At 43.5% G+C, this 27,604-nt stretch overlaps 1 protein-coding gene across 1 annotated transcript in view; it reads left to right on the forward strand.

Annotated features, from left to right (window-relative positions):
- Positions 1-9,365: 9,365 nt before the first annotated feature.
- T265_02823 (hypothetical protein) overlaps positions 9,366-27,604 on the forward strand; it is a gene marked incomplete at both ends in the record, with an annotated part of 40,044 nt that continues 21,805 nt past the window's right edge. Inside the window, 5 exons of the mRNA XM_009167167.1 lie at positions 9,366-9,666; positions 9,718-9,848; positions 9,887-9,972; positions 10,013-10,174; positions 19,458-19,543. Coding sequence (XP_009165431.1) covers positions 9,894-9,972; positions 10,013-10,174; positions 19,458-19,543 — 327 coding nt within the window. The remainder of the gene's footprint in view (positions 9,667-9,717; positions 9,849-9,886; positions 9,973-10,012; positions 10,175-19,457; positions 19,544-27,604) is intronic.

The raw sequence follows: 27,604 nt of genomic DNA on the forward strand, positions 1-27,604 counted from the left end.
TTTCCATCCCCCGTGCATGCTACCAGATCTGTAAGGCGAAAATCCATCCAAGCAGTCATAAGTGCGGTTTGTGCATTAGTAAAGTACTCCAGCTACCGGTTTTTTCGGTCTGGGGGGAAGTAAGGCCGGTAAAATCACCTCAATCAATTCGAACAGGCAAACGGCAAACAGACGCTGGTAGGGGCAAGTCGCGGAGGAGGTAGTGAAATGACAGTTGCTAATGAGACAGTGAGGACGGAGCGATGATATTTAAGGCGAGCGTACTATGGCTAAACCGTGACTGAGCGTTAGTGTGAGCTAACGTGCCAGGCAGAGGCGTACCGCGATGTTGTGTGTGAGTGTTTAGTGAGCTGCGGAGCAAATCATCATACGGATTAGACGTATATACATTGGCGTATAATGTGCTCGAGTAGTGAGAAGGAGATGAATTTGGTTTCTTTTTTGTCAGTTAGAGTTGAGCCGACAGCACCATTCACTAGACAGAGCTGGTAGAGTAATCCGGGATAGGTATTTGACAGCCAGGCCGGTAGCTCAACATACTTAGATCAAGGTACTGTTCGAATCCTACAGTGGCTCGAAGTAAGGAAGATCTGGTAGCTTGATCTTTCACTTGCCTGCCAACTTTATCGTCGCTCTACTCAAATGTGTACTGGACCCAATTCCTATAGAGGTCGGGGGTAGTTGGGTTTTAAGTAGGACGGCAGCAGTTTCACAAGTAGGGAATTTGTCCACGGACTGAGAAAAAGTATGATGATGCGTGATGTTTCGCAACCGCTCTGTAAGACTGTTCCAGATGCGAGCGTAGTAAACTAGAAAGTAGTGACGTATGTTTGTACGAGAGGGGGGATACATTAAAAGGTTGCAGGAGTTACGGAATCGGTAGCGGGGACACGAGTTCACGTTTGGCCCAGCATCTGATATAAAGGCATTTTTGTGCAGCAGGCAGTGTAGGAGAGTTAGATTCATCCCTTCTCCGACCCTTGACGACCGTTACGGGGTTGTCCATGAACCGAAGCATGTCAGTGCGATGATGGCATGGCACTGTCATACCCACTGAGATGGCACTCTCGCGACTATTTTCACCAGAATCTCAACCGCAACCCCTCGCCCGCTCAAGCCAGTAGCCATAACTTCGAGCAGTTCCCATCCGGCCACGTCTCTGGGATGAACTCTTCCGTACCCCGTAAATTTTCGCTCAGATTTGGCTAGCTTGGCTTTCCTACTGCAATTTCGACTTGCCTGCTGCAGGAGTTCAAATCCGCATACGGAGTTCAGGTCGCCCTATCTATTAGCAACTTGCCCCCATCCAACCTATTCCCCTGCACCTGACATCCCTACAACAGTGCAACCAGTGAATCTGCTTGCTTTCAGATTAAACCACATTTTTGAGACAAAACTCGACATGTGCTCCCAATTTGAATCATCCCATCTCCATCTCCTTTTCCCAAAAAGTTGGGAAATAACCTATTATTGCTATATCATCAGGTGTTCCCCACTGTTTGTGACATTGCCCTCTTTTCGTGCAATCCGTACCCCCACAAATCCCTCAGTCACGCTCCATTTTGACTGTAAAACTCTGATCATGCCAGACGGCATGCCACCCACGAGTTGGGAATAAACATTATTATTATTACTATTATTATTATCTTAAACCGTCTGAGCCATAGTGGCTCGAGGCCTAGGGTTTGGCAGCTGGAGCGGTTAGAGAGTTGGCCGAGAGAACAGCGTTTTCGTGGATGGGCGTTGGATGCTTTCAAGTGCAAGTCTACTACTTTAAGTATAAAGGAAGAAGAATACGGGACAGAATTCGACGATTGGTCGCACGCACAACTTAAAAACTGCAATCATTGTGTCTGGAAAGTGAAAGGAGCGCAGTATTGAGAAACTGAGCCCGCGCGTTCGGGCAACCTGGTACTGCACCTGGTGAGAAAAGTTAAACGTACAGGAGTATCTGAGACCAACATCTTTGATATCCGTGGAGTGGATGATAGGATTTCCGTTTATTGTGAAAGCATCAACCGTGAGGGAGCAGCAGCAGGAAGTTATGCAGGATTTCGTGGAAGAGAAGCTTAGGCCGGAGTCGTTTGACCGGCGAGTCAGCGAGTCTAAATCTTGCTGAATCTGGTGAAACGTAAGAGATTGTGCAGATGGAGAAAATGTGTGCGCAATTTTTACATCGTCCGCGAAGAGGAAGGCTTTACTATGGGATATGGCACCGAAGACGCCGTTGATGTGCAGTAAGAGGAGGATGGGGCCTAGCATGCTTCCTTGGATGACTTCAATATTGATCGGTAGTGGAGGTGATTGTATGTCCCCAATTTATGTTACTTGAGGCCTGCTGGATAGGTAGGAGGCGAACCACTGAAATAAGGTTCCAGTATTGCCAACGGTACTAAGTTTATGCAGTAGAGACGCGCGGGGGACCTGGTCAAAACTTTTTGTATATCCAGGTAAGCTGTTACAGTGCAGTATACAGCGCTGTGGGCTGCCGTGATGGTCTCGAAGAAGTGAAGCTGGCAGCCACTAACGGATCTTTGAGACAGAAAACTATACTGCCGGTCAATTATGGCATTAGTTGTCGGTGGGAACATGGTTAATGGACCTTTGACCAGACGTTCGAGAGTTCTCATTGGGAGGGAGGTATGGTGGATTCCCATGTAACTGGAAGAAGTTTTTCTAGGTCCCGATTTAAAATGCGGGTAGATTATAGATTTCTTCCACTGGGAGGGGAGGATTCCATAGTTTATAAAGTGGGTGCGAATATTTAATACGAGGATTCCAATATCTCGGCCACCTTGTTTCAGAATACGGAGTGGAAGGCCGTCGGCCCCTGGCACACAAGAGCCCTTAATCTCTAGAAAAAAGGAAGAAACATCAGCTAAGGAGATGGTTACGTTACTGAGAGTTGGGTGGTTACCCTGACCGTTGCGAGGAACGACGCAGTGATCACTTTCTAGGAGGCCCACACCAGCCGTAGCCGTAGCTAGATGCACCAGACTCTTAACATAAACTTAGCCAGTTGATCCTGTACCTGTAAGTAAGCACAAAGTGCAGTTGCACACATTAAACGAGCTGACTGGGCGGCAAATATCAGTGCGACACTCCTTCCAGTCACTTTCATCTCCCGCCCCTCAGCGAATGCTGCAGACTCCAGAGGAAAAGCTTGGGGTCAAATACAGGTCGTACTCCGGCAGGCTTTAACCGCTTCGTGTTCTGCCTATGTTCGGCAGGTGTATGAAACTTTGATACGTACGCTCCTTTCGCAGAGGCTTATCTCATCTTTGCATAACCCTTCCTGATGGCCTTAAGAGCCACCTTCGCCGGGCACCTGAGGAGAGTCTCCAGCGCTGCCAACTTACCACACTGAGCCTACAGTCCAGGCACATTCGCAGTGCATGGGGTCTTCGAGCAAAGTGTGTACAGCTTCGTTCTCGGAAGGTTAAGGCTACGGGACCTTTATCTCGATCCTGGTCCCCACACTAAATGATAGAAGTAATGCCCAGCTCCGCAAATTTTCTCGTTGGCGAAAGCGAACTGCGGATCTACAAGCCGTCAGACACGAAAGCAAACATCTCGTCTGCACGCAGTTTTTGAAAAGTGAACATCCTGACCTGTATTTGTGAAGTTTTGTGTACGTTCACTGACTGTTAAACAATAGTAAAAGAACGCTGCGAACCTGATTCTTGATTTCCGTGATAACCTTCACCTTTTATTGAATGTAGGATTGAGGCTTGGAAAACAGACCATAAACCACTCCCATTCGTCCTCGGTACCATTCACCCGGTGCACGGTTTGCTTGGTGACATTATTTCTCTAGTTGATAAGATGACTGCGTTCCACTAATACCTGCTCAAATGGTTGTGAATCCTCCAAATTTCAGTTGTGAACGTCGGCAACTATGTCACCAGCCACGTGATTAAATGCTTATTGCTAGCTCACTCTTGAGGCTTGTGTGGTATTTCTAATCAATGGAACTGTTTAAGTTAAATTTCAAAGCCCTTCGGCACCTCTGTTTGAGGTTTGCAGCGCCTGTCCCCAGGCATATGTTCTAGGGATATTCCATTCATATTGTCACCCTCTCGACCCAACCGTTCGGCGTCTTATTGCATAGTGCTTCATTTGTATCGCTGCGGTGACATCAATGCCCACGGTCCACAAATCATTACTCTTTGACACGGGAAGAATGAAGCCTAAATGGAGCCCTCTAACGACAGTGGTAAAGGCTGCAATCCGAGCTCTTCGGCTTGCGCGCGTAATCAGCAACACATTCAGCTGATGCAGGCCCCGCGCTAAGTAATTCACTACAGAAATCCAGATGCTTAAGTTTCTGTAGTTCAGCGAGTTTTCATCCCTTCTTCTAGCCCTTGATACACGAAACGCAAGCCATATCGGACACTCTGCTGTCAATAAATAAGCTGTGATTTCTCTACTGCAGTTTTCTTCTATCTTCACCGGATTTCTGAATCCGGATGCAGAAGCTCCGACTTGGTTGCGACACAGCACTGCCATAGGTTACTCGACTTAGATTTGCCAAAACTATTGGTATTAACACAATTTCTTTTATTCATATTAGCCCCTTACAGTGAACCTCCCCTTGACTACCACAGACCAAATTACTGCCTCATGCAAAATTATGCAGTTTCCGACGACAAGAGTTTCACCTCATTTTTGATATTCCCACAACATCAACATTCGCGGGCATACAAATAAATTCCACTGCAGACAGTGCGGTAGCTGCCCAATACTCAACTTCGCTGTTATGCCGACCCCCAAGATCGGCTTATCGCGTGTAGGTCAAGTTCATTCACTTATCTTCCCTCCTTAAAATGCCTCCTGAGAAAAGGATATTAATCTCAATTCACTAGGCATTACTTATATGCAACAAGGTGCAAACATCAGACGGAGAATCAAAGACTGCTGTTGCTTTCGACATCGTGCAAAATTTGTGAGCACACACTGTCGAATTTAGATAAACTTGACTGGGAATAGTTACAACAACAGAGAGAATAAAGTAAATTAAACATTGGTGAAATTTTACTTGGACTTTTGCAACGCCAGACACTGGCCCCAATACGTTGTTTGTTCAAAGCTTGCATTAGTTCACTGATGACAAGGGGGAAGGCGGAGTGAATTGAGGAGATACTGGCGCATACTATTTACATATATGGACCTCGTAATCGAAACTAATTGTACCCTTTCCTCCTCTAATTTCGATAGCCTTGGCAACCTTAAATGTATCCCCCTAGGTGCTGCCTATACTCAGAATTTGCTTTTCAGGGTATTAGTTTTCGACTAGCGGGGTCTAAACTCATCGTAATGAGCACTTACTGATTGGATGAAGTTGTATTCAAAAAGTTCAACCATACCGTTGGTTTGTTGAGGTCGGGTAGCGATGCTGATCGTGCTCCGCCAAAGACTGTGCGGTAGAATTTGTGAGATTGGTTTCAGGCGGAAGAGGTAAATATTGGCTGATGAAGTAGGGATACAGATAGTTGATTGAGTTCCAGTACATTCATTGACGATGAACACGTAAGTAATGAAGAAATTCTTGTGATCACGTCAGCCAAATTGTCGACAAAATCACTCGGCGCAAAAAGGGGCACGCCTCAGTGTCTGAGGCGTAAAGGCCACAGTCAGGGGCAGCGCCTATAGAAACTGGGAGCGAGAGTTGGTGGCACGTAGAAAAAGAATGCCCGGGCTTGTGCTCTGAGTGGATTGAAGTGTGTCTGACACTGAATAGTCGGTGGTTGATTGTGAGAAAATCGTCTGAACCGTCGGTAAACTATGGGGCTTAGCATGGGATAGAATAGATCTTTGGAAGGCATGCAGCTGTTAGAGTAGCCAAGAACTCTGAGGTGGAGCGCGGGTGAAGAATGAAAGGACATGGCGCGGAAATGGGAGATAGATGTAGAGCGGTTTTCAGAGAGGGCTACCAGGGGGGGCGTTTGCAGGCAGACAGGGAGGAGGATGCAGATAATTGGTCAGGGTTACCTGCAAGTGGTTGCTGTTGCAGGTTTGCTCAAAGCAATTGACGCGTGGTTTTCTGTATTCGTGTGGCATTGAAAGGGACACCTGTGATTTTCTGGTAAAGGACGAAGATATACTTTCAGAAGTGTCGTCGAGGAGCCACAAAATTTCAGGGTTTCGAGGGTGTATTTTAGTGGGGGTGAAGAGCGAGGGGCAGTTTATGAGGGCATCCGTGGAGTGAAAGAACAACGGCGGCGCCGGGTGCAGCCCCTTCTCAGGGCGAGGAAAGTACCATTTCAAGCACACCTGCAAAAAAATATGCTACCGTCATGTGGACATCGATGTTTGTTCCGGATGCTGAAGAAAGTTTTCACTTGATGGAACATTAAGGATTCCGAATTTCGGGTAATTTCGAAGCGAGAAACTAGTATTGAGGTTATTTTTGGTTTGGTATTTGGAGTTGAATATTTTCTGGGTTGTTTAGCTGCACACTTCGCCATTGTAAAAGATGCTCGGAGCTATTGTTCAACATTGTCAAAACGAAGCGTCTGTGTTGAACACTGATGTCATGCCCGCGATGATGAGGGTGATGTGATGGCTCATTCATTAACTTTCGGTACTTACCAGAGCTTCAATTCGGTCGTACGCGTTTCCTGCCGGATCTTAACTAATTCCAGAATCATGCTTCTTAAGACTATCTCATCAGTTAGGAATTCGTTCGCAAATGTCGTAAAGTTTGTGCGCTCAAAGCAAGCAACTGGTAGGGTATTTGGACTTCATTTGGCACCTCAGTTGTCAGCTTCTATTTATCTGCTATCCGCTAGTTGTGCTCTTTCTTCTTCAAAGATGTGTTCATACATGCGATCGTGCCCCCAAATCGGTCATGCTATTTTTAGGACATCAGCCCCGATTACGGGAGCCCCAATAGGGTTGCATAGGTCTTGGCTCTATCTGACATACATCAGAAGGCAAAAATCAGCAGTGAACAGAGGTTATCCTTCAGCTGCTGAAAACCGTGATTACACCCTTATAACTAAACTACCAGTTTCCTGAGGCAGACCACGCGGTGATAGCGTTGTGTGCGCAAAATTATCTCTAAGCTTCCCTCAATAGCATGATGGTAATTTGAAGCTGCCGGTTGTCTGTGAGATTTGTGGTCTTCATTTGGCCGACATATGACTTTATCTAGATCAGAATGGGGGTGTTCATGTCTTTTGGCATTAGCGTTTGAGTGACTTGAAATTCGTCGTCTTGAAGACCACAGTAAGATTGCCGTTGGACAGCTACGACTCCATTCCTGTAACTTTCTCTCAAGCCCGTAAGGCATCCTGGTGATCGAGGAGGCTTACGTTGAAATTTTGGCGTGATCCTCCCAGTCCCAAAATACTCATGTCTGAAGGGCACCCAAGTTGCCACCTACGTAACTGTGGGTATTCTTGATGAAGCATGAAATAGTATATGGCTTTCTAATAACTCAGCTTCATATCCACTGAAAACTGAGATTTATTATGGAATTTGTGAAATTACTTCGTGCCATTCGTTTACATTTGAGCGATGGTCAGTGAGTATCCAGGAAATTTCAGGAAGACGCGATCGATAATAGGACGGGTATTCTGTTTTTATAAACAAGATGCACATGAGAGTTTTGCTTCCCTGTCAAATATTCTGTAACTCTTCACTTGGTGTCTTCATGTGAATAGCTCCACAGCGAGGGCCTTCTTCCTTCCACCCGTTACTCCGGCGATTAGATTTCGTTCATCGGCTAGCCTGATGATCCGACTATATTGAAGGCTTACCATCTGGATTCACCTGAAATCAGCTTTCCGAAATCATCGGGCTAGCTGACGGCCTGCATACTGCGCCTTCCAGTGCCAAACTTACGAGGCCCTGGGCAGCTTAGCACCCATAAGACCAGACGCATGGACGTTTTCTACAATAATTGGGAGCAATAACGGTGACCCACTGTTGACGAGCATTAGGGCGTTCACCGCAGGGAAGACGCGCATTCAAACCGATCAAAGTTTTGCAGTCGGCAGGCTTCTGGTTCAAGGCCAGTTGGATTCACTGGAGTCAGATGGATGCTAATGGCAGTTGGGCACAATGGGGCTCAGCAGGATCACACTTTTGAGAATCCTTTACGGTTGAACTATACCCATTGTATCGTGCATAAGGCGCAGTTCGAAGCGGAGGCGGATCAGTTCTTTTTTTTCTCATGAACGTTTGTCTTACAGTTTAGTCAATGAATTTGTACTACACGGGTGAAGCTTCGAGACATTCGGGAGATTCCGGTTAGGTTGGCATTTGGCTACCACTCGTATTAATTCCAACTTGCTGGCTAGAGCAGCAGAAATATTACTGACAATCCCCAAAGGGAGCTATGGTGTCTCCAGTAATTAGCGGACCATACTGATCGTGTCAAAGGTTCCCGTCTTTTTATGATCTGTTTCTACGTAGCTAGTCGAACGATCACCCCTTCAACGGATCCGATACGGGGAGTTTCTGGAAATACCTGTATTTTCCTCCCGGTACAAAAAACTTCCTTCAATCTCAAACTCTTCTGGTGGTGAGAATCACGCATAATACCTGCAGCTGGGTCTCAGTCATATGCGATGTGGAAACTCAAAGGAGTCCCGAGTATGCCTGATATTGGGTCTCTCGGTCTTCAGAAGGTTGTTTGACTTCAAAGCTTGAGGGTCCTGGTTTAGAGGAATTTTTGGCCCTGTTGTTGTCCTCAACGTGCGAAATGCGTCAGGCAAAGAACACTGCCTTACAATTTTGGAAGTGATAATAATAATGAAATTGACAATGCTAAGGGAAGGGTCAACTGATTGTTTGAAATACTTGTGCGCCCGCTATTCATGGCTGTTTGCCGCCTGTCCACTGGCTTCAGAAGTTTGATCATCAAAAGTGCAGGGTATATAGTGGAGTTTCGGCTGACGCAAACAATATCCGAAAGTCAATGCTCTGCTCCCGACCTGCCCTGGCTTAATTAGCCCGCAGTTGGATACCCCCAGAGTACAATGGTCACAGCGACTACCTTGATCACCTAAAGGCTTTCACTGTAGCCGAACTCATTTTTATTCATTCAAAGGTCCTTGTCTAATTCAGATTATGTCGTATAGACTAGGTAACTTACCCTACCAATGTACTTATGCACAGCATCAGAAGTGGTGGGGAACTGACATCGACCTTGCTCTTCGCTTTCCATCCGAAAGTGACATACAGATTCGATTACTACCCATAGGAGCCTTGAAGCTCTCCATATCGAGTATAAAACAACTTAATCTATCGGAACAGCACACCGATGAACTGACCATTGTTTAGTGCCACCACACATAGGAATTCAGGGTCGTTGAATCACCGAGGCCTCCACGCGCTGAAGTCGGAATGGTGTATGTCGGTGGTTTTTAATAATTGCATCTTCAAAATTTAGCGAGCATCCTTTGCAGTTGGTCCAGGTGCAGATCTTCTTCCGTCATGGTGCTCGAACGCCTTTACACCACGTTCGATCCCCCAATGTTGATGATGTAGATTCATGGTGTTTTATCCAGTACATACTCTTTGCAGGCTTTTTGGACCCCAGACTTAATAGATGACCTGCCACACACGTGTTTCCCCTTTACAATCATGGATATGTGCTCCGAAAAGGTGATCGATCTGTCCCAGGTTTCAAGTTTGCCCATCCCATTCAGATTACCGGTAGGTCTTATTGAATACATAATTACTAATTAAGTTTCATGCTTCATTTAGGGTGGTCTGTATACGGGTGAGCTTATCAAGCGTGGTCAAGAGGAAGCGTTTGCCTTGGGAAGGCGTTTGAAAAGCTCGTATATTGACAAAAGATGTTTCATATCCAGTTCACTGAACCAGGAAGAAGTCTAGTATGCTTCCGAATGAAAGCTGATTCTGTCAGTTGCAGATCAACCATGATAAGAAGAACGATAAAGTCACTTCGCTGCGTACTTGCTGGAATGTTTGGCGAGAACTTGAAAGAGAATCCACGAGGTAACTCGCCACCTGGTTTACCTGTTCTTATGCATTTTAGTCGAGCCTGCTGTTATAAATGTGGAGCCGCTTGATAGAGAATACCTTTTTCCGAATCCGGTGATTTGTAAATCAGTGGACCGTTTTGCTAAGGACGGCATGTCAGAATGTCTCAATTCCGAGAGCCACCGACGGTTGAAGCAAAAGCTGAAAAGTGTCCTCGGTATGTTTTTAGAGTGGTGTCCGTAATTCTTTAACGTACACATTGGTAATAGTAAACTGTTATCTTTGTGATTATTTGTAGCTATTTCCGGCTGTGGACATTTTTGTTACCATCTGCTCTACTGAGCCCTGTGTTTTCCATTTTTCGGGCTGCTATGGGGAGTGAGGTGACGCATGCAGTGACTTGTGGTGTACATTAGAATCCATGTTGCATGTTGTCCACAGTATCACCCCCGGGTCTCAAGCAATACTATTGGTTGTTGAACCTAGCCCAGCGACATGTCATTTGTTGTCTCCAAAACTGCACCCCTAATATCGTTTTAGCTCTACTCGGTTTTCTCGTTCTCGTACATCAGGTACTAGATAATACGGACCGAGTCTGCCACCCATACCCCAGTCTAATGAAGACCATTGAACTCAGAAGTTACTGCTGTAAACTTTCCTTCTACTACACCTACCTGCGGTATACGGTTTATCCTCTCAGCCCTCCTTCAGCTGTGTCGGTATTCAAGCTCCCTCCAGAACTTTACACGCAACTACTACACTATACATTAGTCTGGCTTTTTCCATGAATTTTAACCAAGCTGGTGGAACCCTAGCCTGTGAAAAATAAAAGCCTCGCTATATTAGTCATTAATACTCCAATAAATCCCGCGAATCTAGCAACAGAATGGTCCCACCGAATTGACGAAGGTGTCCGTGGCCGTGCCATACACAGTTTGTATATAGAATAAAACTTTGTTTCTTATAGGGTAACGTTCTTCCCCACTAGTTTGTCTCTACTGTGTGTCGGGATGTTCAAGATGTTAAGTCACACTTCTCTGTCATACCGCACTAAATCTAGGGAGTCTATGAACACTTTGGTTTCATTCAACTTAGTGATGAAAACGATTAGACAGAAATATACTTGAGCTTCGAACTCATCTAAATGTCACGTTAATTACATAGCATTGCAGTAGCCTCTTTTTGTTTAAATTGTAGGTCAAATTCAATTTAGAAAACACAACAAATACCGTCATCTTGCATGCATAATTTGTGTGACCTATATGAACTCATCCTCGATCTGGATTAAGCTAAGAATGAATGAGGAACATTTTGTTGGATTTTATGCCCTAGTTATACTGTAAGTCGGTACGACGGATGTCGGGTTATGCTGAGATATCTGAACAAACTCATGCGATACACACTGATATTCCCCTGAAGCTAACAAATTAAAGCAGTTTTGCCTGCAATCATAAAAATGTCCCTGATTTTCTTTTAGTTACCTGAATCCTAGCAGCATCTGGAGAAGCTCTTTCTTAATGAGAGGGCTTGCCAGCTTTTGGAATGGACCGATAGGTCTAATCACTACGAGGGTTTTCGAGAGTCATATTCCCCGAGTCAGATATGCACACCATTTAGATAGATAGATCTTGTAACACAAAATCACCACCTTGACACGATGACTTACTATTCAATAACTATCCTTTGGAAAGTTTTACAGTAATTGTATCTGTTGTGTGTTAAAATTTTCTGAAGCTTATGTATAGTGGATGTCCATGTGAGTGCTTTTCATGACTTTCTTGATTGTGACATTTGGGCGCCCTTCCGAATCACGCTACAAAGGTCACCTAACTGTTTAACGGAGTGAGTCACAAGAATGTTTAGAGGTCACTCTAAAGCCACCAACATGGTGGTTTCTAATAAAGAATTGTTGATGATAAAAACCACCCTACATATAGTGAAAACACTAGGTTACGAGGAATACACGTGTCACTTCTATGTTTATTCAGTGTAAACATCGATGCAAATAATCAGCATGTTTGCCCGTTTTGCACATTATTGATAAACCTGATTACTTAGCACGCTCAGGGGAATGCCTGTTTGGTGAACCATGATCGAGTAGTCCTATGTAAGTGACTTATTACGATAAAAAAAAGTTCCGATCGGCCTTTTGAGTTATAGGATTATATTGTGTTGTCGTACGTAGTAGGGCAGTGGCAGTAAGACTGATTCTGCTGTCGATTATGATTCCTTGTGCTGTTTCTTGATAGCCAGATCATAACTGATGTTTGAGTACCAATTTTTCAGGTCCACCTAATTCTGTGATAAATATGAAACGTCTGTTGATTTTTAAGGATCGCATCGATGCGTCGCACGCTAGGCGAAGAACGACAAAACAGCAAAATCAGGGGCTGACACGCCACCTTAGCTAGTTAATCAAAAAGTTTTTGAATGACACTTCTGGCTGCTTAAGGTTTAGTTATTTATGATGTTTGTGATAGGCTAAAATTCAACTTTATTTTCTAAACAGCTTCATGTAAGGTCCACAATGAAATATATACCGTTCTACGACCGAAATACAATAGTCTTTACTCCAATAAAAAAACAACATCCAACGAAGACATCTGGAATATATCAGAAGTACATATTGCAACCATTGCTTTGCTCCGGTTACTGAGTATCTTCCCTCCAGATACTTATTACCATCTCCGGAAAATTCAGCTACCAGGAATATATTTTGCTTAATAATATTACTTGAGAATTTCGAATCCTTGTGGATAGGGTTTTACGTTTGTTCCTGAGCCCGTAATGGATAATAAAATGAAATGCAAAAAGTAATGTGATTTTTAAAAACCTTTCCGATCGATTTTAGCAGATAGATGGTGTGGACAGTGATGTATGGTAAACCTACCCGATTACTACTACTAGCAAGACTTATACCCATTGTTGGAACTCATGACAGGATTGTCGTCTGGCTGGTCAACACAGCTATTGTATAACTAGTCGTTGCATTGGCGTGGCTTCTGAGATGAAAGCAAGGAAAACATAATGCAGAGAACATGATACATCATTCAATATGGTTTTGATTCACAGCTTACGTTTTCGGTTCGAATTTTTGGGAATTTTAAGTGACGAAACATTACGGTGCTTGCTGCCAACGAACGTATTTTTATCTCCCGAAAAAGCTTTGAAGGATACAGTATACCTTGATTAATACAATTGTGTCTGTTTTTAAGGAACGGGAGCAAACTGGAGTTACTTGTTTGCGACATTATCTGAGTTAAAAATGCTAGTGTTGTGATTCCCGATTCAGTCCATATTAGATCAATGTCTGAGTTTGTTGGATGGCTGAGTTTTACTGCAAGTGGCACAAGGCTAGCTAGACTTGCAATTCTGATCGTGCAGTCTCAACGAGCATCTCCAGTACCAGTCCATATAAAACGAGAGAAGACTTTCTTTGTCTCTGTTATGTTGCCCAAAACATGCTTGCTATGAACTCACCGTTCAGATTAATTATAAACATATCCAAGTGAAAACCTGCCGGCAGATCCGTCTTCACAATGGACGTGAAATACCCAGTAATGACATAACACAGAACACAACACTTTGCATCGAACTAGGCGATGTAATAATTTCTTTGTTGCTTTTTTGTTGCTATTTACAACCATGGGTGACGTGATGGGTGGGAAAATGTGACATGTGCTGCTGCAGCCTAAGGTTGTTGACGCTCCCTGAGCTGAGGAATCCCTTGATTACATAGACGCAACATGCACCTGATTCCCTTTGGGAAATTAAGGCTAATAAACGCGTGCTAGTTGTGCTGCCCATTTTCAGTTAGATTTGCCGAAGGACGATCTGAGTGATATTGCAATGCTTCCTTGCAGATTACACAAGTAATTTGATCACGTCACTATATTGCATCTTTTCGGTTATGCTCACGTTCACCTGAGAGTTGGGCTGAGTATGTGGCTTTAAAACAGTCGCTAAATATTTCCAATAACTATCCTTCTTGGGACTCGTTTGGGATCTGTTTGTAAGAGGTGTGCGTCGAGAGTCCGTAAAACTGTGTAGAACCTAAGCTATTAGACTTCAACATGTTTATGCATTGGACACGAAGGCGTCACAAAGCAGGCACCAAATTTATCCACAACTTGAATACAACACTTAATGTATCTTTGTCTGGTTTTCCTTGGGCGCTGATAGGGATTTTTGTTGGAAATAAGAACGTTTAGCAATTTTAGTCAACATCCGACCTGTTGGTTGTTCATTTTAACTTGTTTGTAAGACAATCATTCTGGATATCTACCAAGTGACGAAAATAAAGCAAACACAGCCATACTAAGACTGGCTTCTATTGGTTTCTGGCTGAGTTTTCGTAACACCACTAAACTTAGAATAATTACCGAATTATGGGAGATGATGCCACGTTGTCTTATCCAGTAGCAGGTGCATATGCCATTCCAGCACCGACGTTGTGGATATTGTGGGAATCTGCACATGCCATGGTAACTGTCCTTCTTTAGTATAACTGCAACAAAGAACCCACGTGTAGAATAGTTTGGGAAGCGCAAGTGTTGGACAGCTTGAAGTCGGCCCTGCTGCCGGTGTAGTCTTTTTGTTTTGCAGTGGTTTTGCTGAAGAGGTGAGTAAAAAGCCTGCAATTAATATTCATTTTCCTCCATATATTTTCTAAGGAAGGACAAATGGCTTTCCAACGCAAAGGAAAACGTAACAAAACATAAGAGTGGTCATTCATTGTGAACGGAACTTCAATGCAATAACTAGATTGAAGATCAATCTGTAGTTTGTGTACGTTGCTCAAAAATGGAGAGAGGAGTTATAAGGTATAATTTAAATGGGAACCCTTTTGGCGTCTCAGCCAAGGAGATGATGATCTTTAAAACTCAAGGGTGTGCAAAATAGCTGTGCCCATTTTCACTGATTACAGTTACCACACCATAAAATTTGTGGTAAACTTTCTTTGGCACCCGCCTAATTCTGGAAAATACATGTAATCCGCAGATAATTATATATTTATTAAAGATTCACGCACAGTTACGGTTCATGTCGCACACGTTGTGTGCATTTCATGTTCAGATTCACGAGTCAGACTACATTCAGAGCTCAGTGGCTGCTTCCTGAATGCGAAAATATGTGGTCAAAAAACGATACTGTTGCATTCCCATCCTTTGAACTATTCCGCATATGCAATTACGTTACATTAACTCATGCAAATCACATTAAATTCCCTCCTATAATTATCATGAAAATGGATCATTAATTTATGAAATGATGCCCTAAACCATTAGACACGGACTACTTTCAAATACAACTGTTCAAAGCCTTCGGAAATTACTGGGTTCCCTGGCCTCTTTTGAAAGCAATTAATGTGTCCTTTCGAAGGACTTATAATCATTTTTGTCTCTTGAGCCATACTCTCCTTTCACTGTGAAGTATTTTAGCCTCAGGCTGACTGAAGTTTACCCCGCTAAGGGTGATCCGTTTTACCGATAGTGAACTGCAGGTCGATATCTAAATGGCAAGTCTCAAGATACTCGAATGCTCAGCTGGATGACCAGAGGTCAGACAACGGGATGTCTTTTCTTCTGAACTTTTTTCCCTGTCCCTTGAACCTTAGTTAAAGCTTTCCTCTTAATGACTGGTCGTGTTTGAGTGGCAGGCATGTGTGGCGCTTACAGCGTTGACTTGCACATGAAAGGTTTGTCCTCTCCCAGAGCTACCCATATGGTCAATTGTTCTGTAGAGAGGTATTTATTTCATATGGTTCAGTTTGTCGTAAGTGCACGCATTGAGGTCGCTGTCACACAAGAAACAACACGGGTTGTTCAGTCCTAAATGCCACGTGTATCACTCTGCACGGTGGCTAATGATACATATTACTGTGCAATGATTCCTACATTCTCTGAAGAGAAAACATTTGGGCTTTTGTTGAAAGGAAACAGGATTCCGAGAGGTTACTACACTAGGCCTGTCCAGTCCATGTTGTGGAAATTATGCAAGAGCGCAAAATGAGTGTGGCATCTGATACAAAAAACTGGGTTCTCGTAATGATAAAGTTGATTATTTATGAGTATTCAATGAGAAGTTCTTGGACATTCTGCTCGTTTGTCCATTGGTTTGGATGGAGAGTTCGTCATACACTGCAATCTTGCCCGGTTGATTTTTTACTACATTGGCAACAAGGTCCTTCAGCTAAAAGAGATCACCATGACTGTGCATGTCAGCTGGTAGTTTGGTTAAAAAGGAACCCTCTGACAACACTCTGATTTGACTTGTCTTGTGTAGGCGCGCAGCAGGTATTTTGGTGGGATTTGTGTGCATGTATTCCTGGTGACTGTGTAACTTTGTAAAATTCCCAAGCGCCAAGAGATCCAATAAACATGGTGATAGCCTGTACTAAGACAGCTGGCTTCCAGTATGTCTTGGTTCTTTTACTATTTTTATATGAATTTCGAAAGGAATGTTAATTTGAGTGCTTTGTTAAGTTTTATGAAGATACTGGGTTTTGACCTTTCGGATAGGAGATTTGAATACATTTTTACTGATGTTCAAACACACATCTTCCCATTTTGTATCCTTGAATTAAATGTCTAGTAAAGCCTGCGTAGAATTTTGATTGGATTAGAGGTGTTCACTTGTAAGTAGTAGAGGGAGTTTAATCAAAATTCACCACACTTCCGTTGAAATATTGGTAGCTCGGGTGAGTTTACTGGTTGTTGATATCAACTGCGCACTGATAATGTCTCCTCGTATGGTGACGAAACGTTTGCAAGCCAATTGCCAAGCTCGGCGAACAGATCAACAGCCACCTGATCAGCAACCAGTAAACTCACCCGAGCTACCAATATTTCAACGGAAGTGTGGTGAATTTTGATTAAACTCCCTCTACTACTTACAAGTGAACACCTCTAATCCAATCAAAATTCTACGCAGGCTTTACTAGACATTTAATTCAAGGATACAAAATGGGAAGATGTGTGTTTGAACATCAGTAAAAATGTATTCAAATCTCCTATCCGAAAGGTCAAAACCCAGTATCTTCATAAAACTTAACAAAGCACTCAAATTAACATTCCTTTCGAAATTCATATAAAAATAGTAAAAGAACCAAGACATACTGGAAGCCAGCTGTCTTAGTACAGGCTATCACCATGTTTATTGGATCTCTTGGCGCTTGGGAATTTTACAAAGTTACACAGTCACCAGGAATACATGCACACAAATCCCACCAAAATACCTGCTGCGCGCCTACACAAGACAAGTCAAATCAGAGTGTTGTCAGAGGGTTCCTTTTTAACCAAACTACCAGCTGACATGCACAGTCATGGTGATGCTATTGAAATCTGAGCTGTGGTACTGTTAACCGTGCACAGCGCTCTGTTCTAAATGATTATTAAATGTTGGGTTGTATAATCTAGGGTTTTGTAAGAAAGCCTTCGGCAACTTAAAGTCTCCGCTAACACTGTAGAAGGCTGAAAGTTACGGGTGAAGATGAAACGGGTGACGTAAATACCGCTTTTCTATCACTCCATGGGTTACTTAGAGAACAGCGGAGCTTTTACGGTCAGCTCTGTTAATAGAAGAATCAAACATAAGAAAAGATGCCTTTCAAAAGGACGTGCCAAAAGTGAAGCCTACTCTGTTCAGCCAACACTGAAAAATGAAATGCAGTGCATTTCAACTAGTGGATGAATTTGAGTTTGATGAACCCATAGGTAGCAATGTTTTTGTGTGGTTTGTGGAATGAATCTATTCCTGCAATGCATTTTCATCACTGCCTCTTGAAGCAGAGCTTATGCGTAGCACGCTATTGTCACGAATGCAAGATTTCCCGTGCCGTGCAGTTTGTACTGGCATCTGTTGGTTCTTGCTCGCCAAATGCGTTCAGTTTATTGTACGTAGTAATAGTGCTGCGGTTTTTGCCCTAACTAAAGACTTTAATGACCGTTTTTTTTTTGAGAATTTACACCCAAGACAATGAAACTGGCGGTGCTGAACAGTGTTTCACTGCGTGGCAAATCCAAAAATCTTTCGAAGGGGGATTTCGATGGAAGAACGTACGGCAAAGAACGAAAAGAGCCAGCCAGTTTGAGCTAACAAAACAAGACAGAAATTAATAATACATTAGCATGTTATTAAGCGTAGCTCAGGCGGCATAGTTGATGGTTGGCTCGTTCACCAAGCTAGGCAATTTAGCCTTATACGTGCTTTATTACTGGGTATATTCCTCAGTTAAATTTGCTGGTGTACCATCAAACGTCCGTCCTACACAGGCTGTGGTGGTCAGAGATCGGTTGTTGATAAAGTGAAGACTACTTGGCTAATTTCGCCAACCTGATATAAGTGGTTACCGCGGAACACAAGTGTGCCGTTTCGTCATAACTCGTAGTACACAAACCTTGCAGGCTTGAATTCAGTAGCCAGTAGGTAGTGAACATATTTTCTGATACCCCAGATAGTCCTGGGTGCCAAATATATACTCTTGAAGACTGGGTGTGGGTAAATTTTTCGGTACTTATGTGGCGAAAAGTAATGTGCTTTGAAATCTTTTTCTCCAACTTAATCCCCTGTATGAGCTATTTGGAACTGAACACATAATTACCCGGTCATATCTTACTTTGTAGCTTAATGCGGTGATGGAAACAAGTTGTCTGTTGAAAGGTTCTCGGAAGTTAGCAACCGGCGTCCTTTTCTAATCTGATTACACGCTAACATTCACTACTTGGTCTGTGGAGTTTACGAGAAAAATTCGACCAATGGTAGATTATTCGCATTCACACTACAGTGCACCCTCATTTTCCGCTAATGTTACAGGATGGGCACTTCAAAGATATTTTAACATCTAGTGAACTTTAACGGTTCAGGCTACTGCCGAGTCCTGGATCAACCTATATAGACAGTATAATCACACATTATGTTTCCCTTTCTGTTGACAGTGAGAATGTTATGGTCCATCTTTTGAATTGACCAGGCTGGCAGCCAGATATTTTTTAATTTTTCAAAAAAGTCCAATTACTCATAGTGTGAACAAGAAGGCAGACATCTAGGGGATGAAAACGGCTCAACGACCTTCAGCTTACCAGATGGGCGTTGTACCAGATCAGCCATCCATGGCACTGCTCCACTTCACACATGCGCCTGTATTTCATATAGGGCCTAACGGATTCCAAGCCGAAAAGTGCAACTGCCAGTTTTTTTTTGCCTGAATTTCACAGTGAGTCAGCTGTTGACATCGCCCAAGTACCCGAGAAAATTCTGTTTTAATTGGTATAACGTACACGGGGGATGAAGAAGTCTCTAGTTGAATGTGTGTTTAGATCGTACGCTCACCAAACTACTTTGTATACGTTTCTGTTTGTATATTCAGGCGCTCCGTTGTTATTTATCCATACTTGGCCTAATCAGTTTTCTGTTTTCTTATTCGACACACCGGAATGCGTTTATTCCATCTTAAATTTCCATTTTTTCAGTGATTCGTTAAAAGTTACATTCTCTTTCAGGAGTGAAAAAGCTTTATGACGATTTTCGCCCCACCCCATGGGACTGTCCTGTTTACTTCGTGCGTGATGACTATATGTCTCGAAAGGTGAGTGAGAATGTTATTTCCATTAGTTACGTGGTCAGAAGGTCTGTGTTTCGAACCCACCCTCTGCGTCTGGACTGCTGCTGTCTAGGCTTGGGCAACCTGGCATTATCTCAACCCTCGTTCTTCCTTCGGGTGGCGTGAAAGCTAGACACAGAAAGGGTGTTACAACTTGTTATATCTGCTGATGGTATCTGCTGATGACCTGCTCCAGTGCCTGGTGCCGGAAAAAAGACTCGCAGAAGGGAACACAACAACTATATTCCAAACAAGCTAGTGCGAGAGCAAAAGTTACAACGACCCCACACTATTTGAAGTGGACTTTCTGACATTGATCCAGGCTGTCTGATAGGCGTTAATGAACACCCATCAGCATCAATCGTGCCTCTATAGAATGCCTGAACGCTGATCACATTCGGTCGTGCTTCTATGGCGTACATGAACACTCATCGGCTTTTGCTGGATTGATTGAATGATTGATTGGCCTGGATGCTTGCCGGCTTTCCTATTGAGATTTTGGTGGGATTTTAGGGTCTCAGTAGGTTCTGGGCCTTCTGAGGTTATTTTCAGGAATCTGGCCTTCCTGATACGACTGAACGATTTTTTGTCGACGTTCTGCCTGAATGTTTACTGACATAGAGTGGTAGCCTCCGAAAACTGGTGGTCCAAAAACGTGACTCTCGATATTAAGATCAAAAAGTATCTAATGTTGAGACTGACTGCTCTTATAAGCCACCTTTTTCTACATTCTGGCTTACTGTCTGCTCATCTGGGTATCCTGCAATGGCAGCGTATTGGTCCTCCGAAATGCTTCTCCCCATAGTGGTTCATAGCTACAAATGGGGCTGTTGTAGTCAAAAGTACAGTCCTCAGCAAAGTGTTGTAACGTACTTTCGGTTTACTCAAACTGTCGATAACAGTGTTCATGACTCAGCCAATGCAGTTTCAAACCATTTTTCGTAGTGTGAACGAATTCGGGAATTTCGCTAGAGATTTCGTCCTCCAGGTTAAAACGATCTATGCCGAAAACCCGAGTAGTACCGTACAGCTGCTTTTATCCTTATTGAGAATCATCTGCGTTGCGCATCTCACGAAACTTTTAGGAATCTGGAACCCAAAACTTCCCGGCTGATTGCTTGAACATTTAACCATTCGGTCACAGGCCGCTCATGGCCGACGCACTAAAGAGAATTCTGAGCTTAGGGAGGTGACTGATGTTCATGTGTCTGCGTGAATCATACAGGCGGTGACTGAGCTTTTGCTCGCAGTGAAGGACTAGGAAATCCAGCATCCTCAACAAACTTCGTATCGGAAGCCATTCATTATCAAATAGAAATCCTGCATATTCGGTGAGTCGCCTTTGCATCCAGAAATTGGTTACTACTAGCGTGATAGCGGTAAAGCTTAACATTTTCACTGCAAATGAGATTATTTATCTAATGGTCAAATATATCTGACGGCTTGCTACGGTCTTACCTTACCTAGTTCGGGTAACTTCTTACCATTGGACGCGGTGTGCACATTTCGAATGATAAAAGGTTAAATTTACGGTACTCCTAAGACTGAACGGCTTGAAAGTTTGCCTTTCTAAGTTTAGCTGTTGGAATGAACTGTGTACCAAAGGTGTAGTATTTGTGAGGCGGTTGTGTGATTTCTGATTACGTCGACCGGCTATTTGGTTTTTGTTATTTCACCACATCAGTCTCCACGTCAGCTATGGGTAGTTGGAGTATTTTATTGGGTCATTTTTGAAGACTTTGCATGATTGCTCGTTTTTGCTTATTATTGAAAGGGAATTTTCTGCCGAGTAATTGTGTTAGTGCCGGCTGTTTGGTGTCAAAATTCCGAGGTACGTTAACTGTCGTGGGCATCTTGGAGGAATGTGGTGCGGGGGCTTTGTTACCAAAGCGTGTAACTTTAGCACACTTGTTTGCCTCATCAAGGACGACTGCGAATTAACTAAGGGGCTGTTGACCAGTTAATATCAGCTGAAGTCAGAAGGTTCTGTTGTTGCTTGACCACTGGAGTCTCGGATTTTTTAAGTGGCATGACGTCTGCGAAAGATAAGGACTAACAAGGAAACTGAATAAATGTGCATGGGTAACTTCATAGACTACTGAAATTCTTAACTCATGTCAGTTAAATGAAGCTGAGTGAACGATATTCCACATATTTACATTTTTCTAGATAGCGCACTGAACAAGTGAGCTCGGCTCATGCACTGACAAAAACCAGTGTTGAACATAGTACCCTGTAATCGTGTGATGGACGTGTCCCACTAAGGGATGAAATTATTTCGAATATCATGCAATATAGCGATTTATCCGTTCTATCTGCAAAACGAATTTCAACTATCCTGACAGTCGGTAAAAAGATGTCAGTATTTTAAAAAGTCTCTCTCAGCAAGCTTCCGTTGGCTGCAAAAGGTTTGTAGTATTCTTACGGAGTCGAACGTATAAGTTAAATCACCGTACTACGACTGGTGACTGGCGATTCTGTGCTCCAGTAGAACTTAGCTGATAAGATCCCTGTAATGAGAGTGGAAGTGTAGTGTTCTCATAGTTGTTGGCTAAATTGAGTGATATTCTTACCAAAGACTTAGGAACGGTAGTTGAATGAGCACCTGACAGCCAGGTAGGCAATACTGTCAATGTGCCACGAACTCTTGATCTGATTGACCATCGGCGATAAGTCGTATGTGAACTTTGACTGGCAACGTCGCTGTGCCAAGCTATAAGCTCATAACACCCTGGCTTGGTCGAAATAATTAAGTATAGAACATCTATCCACTTGCACTGCACTGTTGAGCCTCACACCATCAGCGGTACTGCAACAAGTGAAAAACACCGGTAATTTATATGTAGATTGGCACACAACGTGGACTCAATGGTTGTCCATGGGATTTTCCCAAAACCTATCTCCCCGTTAAAAGTGGTGAAGCTGCCTTGAGATACTGAACACAGACGCAATCACGTTTGTGGAAACGAGGCAATGAGTGATACAGTCTGTCCAAAAGATACTACGATTACTCGCCTTGATAGCCCTAATCCATTACTGCTTGAATCTTAGGGAAGTGTGAATAACTGTAGATATAGCAGACACAATAAAACTAATATAAAATTTCATATCAATGTGTATATGCCAAATTTATCCGGTTTAATCTGAGTAAAGCTGATGAACCGACAGCGTGGTCGTACAGACGGAGCGCTGTGTCTGCTTTTGCTGAGTCAGTCCAAAATCAACGGCGCCAACACAATCATGTCCGCCGCATGCAACCTACTGACTCATGTGCGATTTCCAAAAGGTGCACAGAGGTAGACATCTTCTACATGACTGGCACTTGGTTTTCTTCGCTCATATAAACAAATGAACAATGAAACTGTCGACCGCTGCCCGGACAACGGAGCGTTTAAAAGTTTTGCGGTTACTTAGAAACTGGGATACACTGAGCTCAAACTCAAGGATTGAAAAAGGATAGGCAGAATAACAAGGTTTATCGCTTGAGTAGGACTTTTAATGAATACAACCACTTTACGATGAGTACACGGTTACACCAGCTGATAATGATGATGACCACTAAATACAGATGGTTTTGGTAATGTTTTACTGCGAAGAGACAGTGTTTCACGCGATGCTTAGTTTTAGGTATTTTGTCTCGAATCCCCTCCAGCAACACACACCAAGTACGAAGAGGTGTGTCACTCATATAGTTTCCTGGGTACGATACCACGTTTAAAGTGGAGGAAAACTCTTAAGAGCTGTCCCGTGTAAAATGAAGAAAAACAGATACACCAGTGCTCCATACGGATGAGTCGTTTCGATTAGTATGAGTACGATTACCCGCATGTTTCCCTTTTTATGTTGTTATAACTATCCTCGTTCGTATCTCTGTTTTTCGCCAGTATTTATGGAGTTGGTCAGTGGTAGCAGACATCGTTACATTTCCCACGTCATGCTGACCCACTTGCTTTGGCGCGGCAGCCCATTCTCAAGCAGACACTGCTTGGGCAACCATAGCATTGATTGTCTGATCGATGCTCTCATTATCGGACCTCGACTGACGCTGTCGCACACAATGTCCCTTAATGAGGTCAGATGCACTGTCGGCCGCCCAACTCAGTCCGACCTGTGGGCTTTGATTGGAACCGACGACTCTGCATCCCGCTTTCCCACTTTCTTCCTGTCTGATATAACGTGGTATAGGTCACGTATGCAATGTGGATCATTCCAAAAAAACGTACTATTTTCCGTAGAACGATTATAAGCCGCAGTGAAAAATAAATCCGTGTGCATTTTCTTCAATGAGATCACACAAGACGATATTTATATGCAGCTTATTGACCATTTTTTCCTCACTGGGCTTCAGTAGAGGTGCACATACTGGTCTACATACGAAAATGAATTTTGTCGTTGATTTCTGCACAGTTTTCCTCATGTAACAAACAACAAACCGGTCGCTCAAGGGTCGGTGGTGCACTTGAGGTGGGACTGGCGATCCGGCTTTTTATGAGTAATTTAGATTAGACGATCATCAGTTAGTCTACTTTTGGGCAGGTTGTTAAATTATTCCGAGTTTCGGCAAGACACTATGAATTTATGGATCGAATGACCTTGAGCTGTTTCACTAATTTTCGGTTGCTTTTTTTGCTAAAGACCGCTTTGTTCATATGTCGCACTAAAATTAGCACAATCAGCGATATAATTCGATGATTTTTTGTCTTTCATTCATGCGGCCTAAGTTTTCTTTCTCGTTAGGCCGTATTATCTTGACATGACACTCAAAGATGATGGCTGAGCCTTAATTTTCATCACCAAGTTGTCTGAATAATTCTGCCTCACTGTTTGTCATACGCTTTGCACATGCAAACAGCAGAGTATTGAATCAAAACGTGGTGGGCTCAAACCCTAACCTCATGCTTGCAGATGAGCCGATGGGGGTAGTAGATAAATGTGTCTACCTGGGTAGATATATCAGTCCCGGCAGTCCTGCCAAAGATGGTATTTCCACTCGGACTTGGAAGGCCTGATATCGGCTTATCTGCCAAGTATCGAGTTTACAGTGCTGCGGTGCGCTGCATATCAATATACGGGCCAGAATCTCGGCCGCTTCGCGCTGAGGGCATAAATTTTTTCGATGTCTGACCACCTATGTCTTCGAAGCATTGCCCGAGTCTGTTGGGAACACCAGATTAGGAATCGCGAAGTGCATTGGGTTGTTTTCAGAAGAAATTGCTCTCCAACGATAGACGAAACTCATAGGTTACGCCGGGTTGTTCACGTGCTCCAAATGCTCGTTGACCAACTTCCCTGAACGAGCTAAGGAACGTCAAACAATGAACTGGCAGTGAAGTATGAATCCCATTGCCAACAAACTCAGTCTCGCTGATCATTGCCGTCTCCTTGGATGGGGACATTGTCTGACATGGACCAGTCACACCTTCACTGGTTTTCCTGCTTCTGAGCCTTCAATACACAGCTCCTCTCTCAATCTGATCAGTGAAAAAATCCACTGACCACCGTATTTACGCATCAATTATTTCAGCTACCGCTTCCAGTACTTAGTTGTCCATCCCACTTTCTCCAACAGTTGGCGCCGAAAACCCTATCAGTCATAAACATCGTCCAACAGGTATGCAGATTTACAGCAAATGATGATGATCAGGATGAAAGCGATAATGAATTTTCAGCAGGTCACAGAAACTGGTAGCTAGCCAGACACTTGGGCCATTGTAACGTCCCGCTAGCCCCATGATGGCTTGTCAAACGCAGACTCGAAACCTAATCAAATTTGGCACTTTAAGGTGCCAAGTTAACGATACACAACGATGTAGCCAGTGCACATGTTTTTGGTATGCGCGTATGTTGTTGGTGCCTTATAAACCGCGTTCCCTTATCCGGTACCAAGTTACGTAAGATAGTCATAAGTTTATCTGGCACGCTTAGATAATACCTATCGTGGAACTCATTTGGTGCGTAGTTGCTAAGGGAGCCGAATGTAGCACGAGAATTGAGATACTGCCAACCCTGGATTAGAGCGCGTTGGGTTCGAACCACGAACCTTCCTGTTTGTAGCCACACGTCTTGGCCGTCGGGCCAGCTCGGGTTCTTATAAAAGTAAAAAAAAACTGAGAAAGAAAGAGAGAATTGGGCGAATGAATGGTCTGGAGCGTTACCAACTATTACTGATCACTGTGTTGGTTGAAAGCGCCACTTGATTCCTATTAAGATTTCGAAGTTTCACAAACACCGTTAACAGCTATGGATCACTGTGGAAACTGACAAATGATCCAAGGATCATCCAGTGTTATCTGTTTCAGACTTTCGATGTGCCTCAGTAGACTCACCGGTGTTTTTTTGACGCCCACTTGGTTGCACACAATCTTACCCTTGTCCTGGATGCTCCAATCATGGGTTTCTATCAATAAAGCCTTGGCAAGGGTTCATGATTGTTTTCTATTCTGCGATCCACACAACATCTCATATTGCAGATCCATCGAGGATAGAATTGCTTGGTGTATCGAAAGAAAAACGGTCAAGAAATGATAGTGATAGTCAAAGGCGCACAGTATATGTGTTTATTGGATCATTGTGAGGCTTAGGAGAACAATTCCTCCATATTATGAATTTTCCATTGAACTGGCAACTTTTTGAGGAAATTGCAGTTTGTGAGAAAGCAGTAACCATAAGGAAAAAAGTGCCATACAGTCTTGCCCGGTTTGCGTTCAGGGCTTCAGTTAGTGACAAAAATGGTGTCAGTTTGCGACGTAAGTTTCCACAGTAACTTGACGGTAAACGGAAACTAAATTTTCGATCGAAAACTGGTCTTCATTTTAGAGATTGTTTAGTTCCTTCTACTAATATGTCGGATGGATTGACTTTCTGTCTATAAATTATTGACATAATTTGATTTTTGGTTTTTCTGTAATAATGTCTTAATGTATCCGTAATTTGGTTGTGGTCGGCGGATTGAAGTCGACACATGCGGGGATCCTCCAGACTGTTGCTTGTGATGTATGGCACGTGTTTCCCCTGTTTGAGTGCCCCTTCTTATTGCTAACAGGCAACACTCCAGCTAACTCTACAAAGTGAGTACATTCCGTGGCTGAATGCTCTCCAGTGCATTTACAGCCAACTTCGCTGCTGTCTCTCACAATACACTTGAGTGTTTGATGATAGGTAAATTCAACCCAAGTACTATTTCGCACTTAATTCTAACGAACATATATGACATATTACACTGGATACTGCCTTTCAGTGCAGAAGCATCTGAATTTTAGGGTAATGCAGATCCTCCACCGTATTTAATTCTGGGACACTGTAACTAATGTTTGCTTAGCTGATCATCTCATTCTACGATCAGTTCTAGACTTCGTGTCTTGGTTTCTGTTGCGACTTGATGGACGGTAGTGCAACTCTGTATCGGTTCCTTGGCTTCCTGCTCCGCCCACTATGGTACATCAAAAGGCACTGTAGCTCTAGACAGTCCATTATGGAGACAAGGGAAAATTATTACAATTGTATTTATAGGGTAGTCACAGAGTGTTCCGCAAGGTGGTGCCAGAATCTCCGTGAGGGGTGAGAAGCGTCGAGTCAGTGTTTAACTCCGATTGACTGGCATTCTGACCAATCAGGGTATGCCTTCGTTTGGCCCGTGTCCTGCACGCGACACATCCGTCCAAATGATGTGGTGTTCGTTTCAGAGGGGTTTGGTAAACAATCGGTGGATTTATTGCTGGGCAACGTTTCGCTTTTGACACAAAAGCTTCGTCAGGCCAAGTGAGTAAGTAAGTAGGTTGATTGGGTTTTAAGGCAGTCAGGGAACCAATCCGTGAGATTGCTTATGACTAGTGACGTGATCAGTGCTGGGTGTTCAGTCTGATATCCCTGTTTGTTGATTAGTGCGATGAATAAGCTTTACGATAGATCGGTTAGGGGGGTTCGTCTCTATGATGAACCCGGATTTTTTCGTCCCTGCTTCTTCAGTCTAGGACACCTAAATGGAAAATTCCTCTTGGGGTCGTTCACAGATTTCGTTCACCTGTGTTCGTCCAAGGGTGCTGGGAC

This window comes from Opisthorchis viverrini, assembly GCF_000715545.1.
Source record: "Opisthorchis viverrini unplaced genomic scaffold opera_v5_37, whole genome shotgun sequence".
Lineage (NCBI taxonomy): Eukaryota > Metazoa > Platyhelminthes > Trematoda > Opisthorchiida > Opisthorchiidae > Opisthorchis > Opisthorchis viverrini.